Source organism: Apium graveolens, chromosome 10 (assembly GCF_009905375.1).
Source record: "Apium graveolens cultivar Ventura chromosome 10, ASM990537v1, whole genome shotgun sequence".
Taxonomy (NCBI): domain Eukaryota; kingdom Viridiplantae; phylum Streptophyta; class Magnoliopsida; order Apiales; family Apiaceae; genus Apium; species Apium graveolens.
In genome coordinates this window covers 157,896,522-157,900,554 of record NC_133656.1, presented here as the reverse complement: position 1 = coordinate 157,900,554, position 4,033 = coordinate 157,896,522, and the positions used below count along the sequence as shown (strand labels likewise).

General features: G+C 33.4%; 1 protein-coding gene across 1 annotated transcript; it reads left to right on the top strand.

The window, feature by feature from the left end:
- Positions 1-2,224: 2,224 nt before the first annotated feature.
- On the top strand, positions 2,225-3,786 carry LOC141693041 (LOB domain-containing protein 1-like). The gene is made up of 2 exons (XM_074498027.1): positions 2,225-2,589; positions 3,156-3,786. Exons 1-2 carry the CDS (start codon positions 2,281-2,283, stop codon positions 3,513-3,515), a joined length of 669 nt encoding a protein of 222 aa, XP_074354128.1. The 5' UTR covers positions 2,225-2,280; the 3' UTR covers positions 3,516-3,786.
- The last annotated feature ends 247 nt before the right edge of the window (positions 3,787-4,033 follow it).

Genomic DNA, 4,033 nt, shown 5'->3' with positions numbered 1-4,033 from the left:
TGTCTTTAATTATAATCTGTTGGCCCCTTTGACCCTTTATGTCCATAAACTTTTTAAGTGTTATATTGGATTGTTTTCTGATGAAGGGCTTATCCTTTTCTTTCTCCCCTTATTTGGCTTCACATGTTAGCACTTGTACTTGGTACTGGCTAGCCTTATTGCATTTGTTTAAAATTTTAATCTATGCGTAACCTGTGAAATTGTAATGAGACCGTGTATACGAGGAGTTCACATTTGAGATAAGAAACAATTTAGAAATCCCGTACAAATTTGTCAGATCCAGATATTGTACATACCAAATATTAAGCGATGCAGGGCACGGAATTTCTGACAAATAACTACTCTCTCCGTCCCTAAAAACGTTTCCTATTTATATTGGACACGTTTGTCAATGCACACTTTTGATTGTTAATATATTTAAATTCGTATTAGTATTAAATATAAAAATTTTACTGTATTAAAGTACTAATAAATATGAATTCAATGAGATCACTCATGATTATGTTTGATATTATAGATTAGACGTAAATTAGTAGTCAATCGTTTATCGTGAACAGTACTGAAAGTCAAATTAGGCAACGTTTAACGGGACGGAAGGAGTAGTAAAGATTTCTTACCAACAATCAAAGGAGTAAATAACATCATCAAGTTCTATCAATAGTTACAAGAGTAAATAACATAGTAATTGGGATCATAATCGACTTCGCTGTTTTTTTGAAAATCGCAAATTCTCGGATTTTGAAAAGGTTAACGATTTCTATTTTCGTTTTTGAAAGATGGGCTCACGCCAACCTTCGTTAGCCACAAATTTTATAATAATAATATATTTAATACCAACCTTTACACCGATGTTCATAAAATTTATTCCGTATTTTCAGATTTCATAAAATTTATTCCGTATTTTCAGATTTCATAAAATTTATGCCGCATAATTAATATCACAAATACAATCATAATTATACTATTTATTTTAATAAAATTAGAAATTAACAGTAACTCAGTTAATCTAGTTAATAGAGCCATTTATTTAAAAGCGGGAACAAAAACGCTACCCTTTTTCAAAAAATTTAAAATTTAGTCAATTTCTGAAAATATTTACATGCGTAATGTACTGCCATAACTATAACATAATTACTTCTCATTTCCAAGAAACTAAAAACTAAAAAGTACATTTTTTTACAAAGATTTAGATATATTTCTTAATGATATAAGTTATTCAATTTTTTAATTATATAATATGTGCAGTTTGCCGGAAAAATCTAATCAATATCATCACTTAATATAGTCAAAACAAGACATATTAAATAGACAAGTAAAATAATAATGTAGTTTTTTTATTAATAATGTTATATCAATAATGTAGTTTTTTTATTAATAATGTTATATCAATATTTTTATTTGTGCAAATCGGATTTTTAATCCCTTATTCATTCAATTCAATAATACAATTTTAGAAACTACTACCACTAATCCACAATGCAATGTGAACATATCCATTTGAAATGTAAGAGTCACGGTCAATTCTTGTTTTCATTATATCGGAAAGCTATTTTTACTGTAAAATGCAGAGAAAAAAACACTAATCTCCTCAATATATACAAGTCTTTCCTGAAATTGATCTTAGAGTCGAGACTCATTAATGAGTTACTAATTTTTCTTCTGATCTCAACCTGTATTACACAGTCCTACGAGTATATCAAGTGCATCAATGGAGTCATAAAATCGAAGGAGATTACACGTTTCGACGGAAGAGGCAAAGACTGGAAGAAAGACCAGAAGACGCAAGGACTTGATGATCGAGAATGAAGAGAAATTCAATCTTTTGTCCAGAGAATATATCAAACTCATGCAATATTATTTCTTCTATGGGTTGCATATGCTACTATTAGTCCCATTTTAGCTGCTAGAGCTATCAAACTTGACTTTTCACTTGAAAATAAAACCATGACCTTTTGCAAAGGAATAACAAGGCAAAAAGATCCAGAAAGTTAGATTATACTTGACAAATACATGTTAATCCAAATTAAGTAATTAATACGCAAGAAAAAATGGTTTGGGGGCACAGCCACGTCATGCACTATATATTCAAAGAATGCAGGCAGGTACTATATACTTATGCAACGCACATTAGCGTCAGCATGATATCCCCTTAGAATTCCCACATCCCCCCCTCTATATATATCTTAGCTTTGCTTTTCAGATCTGCTCAACTCCTCTTCCTAGTTGTAACCTCTCTTCGTCCACACACACACACACACACTAGTTTTTTTTGTTGAAGAGATGGAATGCTCACTGCAGAGTAACATGAATGTAACGAAACCGTTGTTATATTTGACTACTTCCTCGTCTTCCCAAACTTATTTGAACAATTCTTCTACTTCTTCTGATAATAATAATAATAATAATAGTAATAGTAATGTTCTTGCATCTGCAACAGCCATTATGAGCCCTTGTGCTGCATGTAAGATTCTTCGTCGGAGATGTGTCGAAAAATGTGTGCTGGCCCCTTATTTTCCACCTACTGATCCTGTCAAGTTCACAATTGCTCATCGAGTGTTTGGAGCTAGCAATATTATTAAGCTACTTCAGGTAGAATTATAAGGTGTTCCAATCTAATAAATTTATTTACTTCGTTCTTCGAACCCATTTTCCGGTCAACTCCGCCAACTCTCTCTCTCTCTCTCTCTCTCTCTCCCTCTCCCTCTCCCTTCCCCCTCTCTCTCGCTCTCTCTCTCCCTCCCCCCTCTCTCTCGCTCTCTCTCTCTCTCTCTCTCTCCCTCTCTCTCTCCCTCTCTCTCTCTCTCTCCCCCTCCCCCCTCTCTCTCCCCCCCCGCCCCGACCCCTCCCTCCCTGCATAACATGTTTTTAATAATAGACAAATTGGAATAATTTAATGTATATAAAAATAATGTTTTAATTTAAATGATATACAGTGCATCTGTTTGTCTTGTGTTTCTGATGTACTGATATGTATATGAATAGTTGGACCACCTTAGAGAATAATATTCGTTAGACGAGTTGACACTTGAAGCAGTACTATCGCACTAACACCACTATCAATGCTTGGCTAATCTAGTCAAATCTAGCAGGTACAGCTACTGTAATAAAAATTTAATTATATACTAAATTGTTGAAATGTGTAATTTCATTTTCAGGAACTCCCGGAGTCCCAAAGAGCAGATGCAGTGAGCAGCATGGTTTACGAAGCAAATGCAAGAGTCAGAGACCCTGTGTACGGATGTGCTGGTGCAATTTGTCACCTTCAAAAGCAAGTTAGTGATTTGCAAGCAGAACTAGCCAAGGCTCATGCTGAGATTGTGAACATGCAATGCCAACAAGCCAACTTACTAACCCTAATCTGCATGGACATGTCATCATCCCAACCTAATTATATTATTAATCAAGATCCACTATCCATGATTACAGATGTTCAACAGCCATGTGAAAACCTAAACTTCTTTCCTGATCTTGATGTCAATCTAAGCTCAATACTGGAACCACTAATTGGGACATAATCATCAAGATTTAAACACCAAAAATCTAAGATTTTTGGACATATTCGGCTTTAGTTGAAGTTAATTATCTCACTGTAAAAACAATAGCAGTGGGATTTTACACATAATCTTCATAATTGAGTCAAAGATATAGTAAATGTAATAAAGCTAATTACATGTATATAGGCAATGATGTTGTATCTCAATTAAGTTGCATAAAGAAGTGGAGATGGAGAATAACTGTGATAACTTTGTACTGTTTTTGTACCCAAATCGATATAGTGAAATAAGATATGGCTTTACATGATTTTATTTGTCAAACTTGGTGATTACTAGTTTCTTTCAAACTGTCACCTCTTTTGTATAACTAATTTTCTTTGTTTTTGTTTGTTGGAATATATGATATATATACTTTATAAAATGTTTGGGTAATTAGTGGGTGATGGACGTTGCTTTCCTGTTTTACCTTTTTCAAACATAAGGAGCTTCTTTGGGGAAGTAAATCAACTGTTAAACACACCATGAGTCATATATCATTA

Bases quoted from the DNA above. Each gene is read 5' to 3' on its own strand.
- LOC141693041 (XM_074498027.1), top strand. From the start codon at position 2,281: ATGGAATGCTCACTGCAGAGTAACATGAATGTAACGAAACCGTTGTTA. The intron at 2,590-3,155 runs GTAGAATTATAA...TTTCATTTTCAG, and splicing joins ATATTATTAAGCTACTTCAG to GAACTCCCGGAGTCCCAAAG.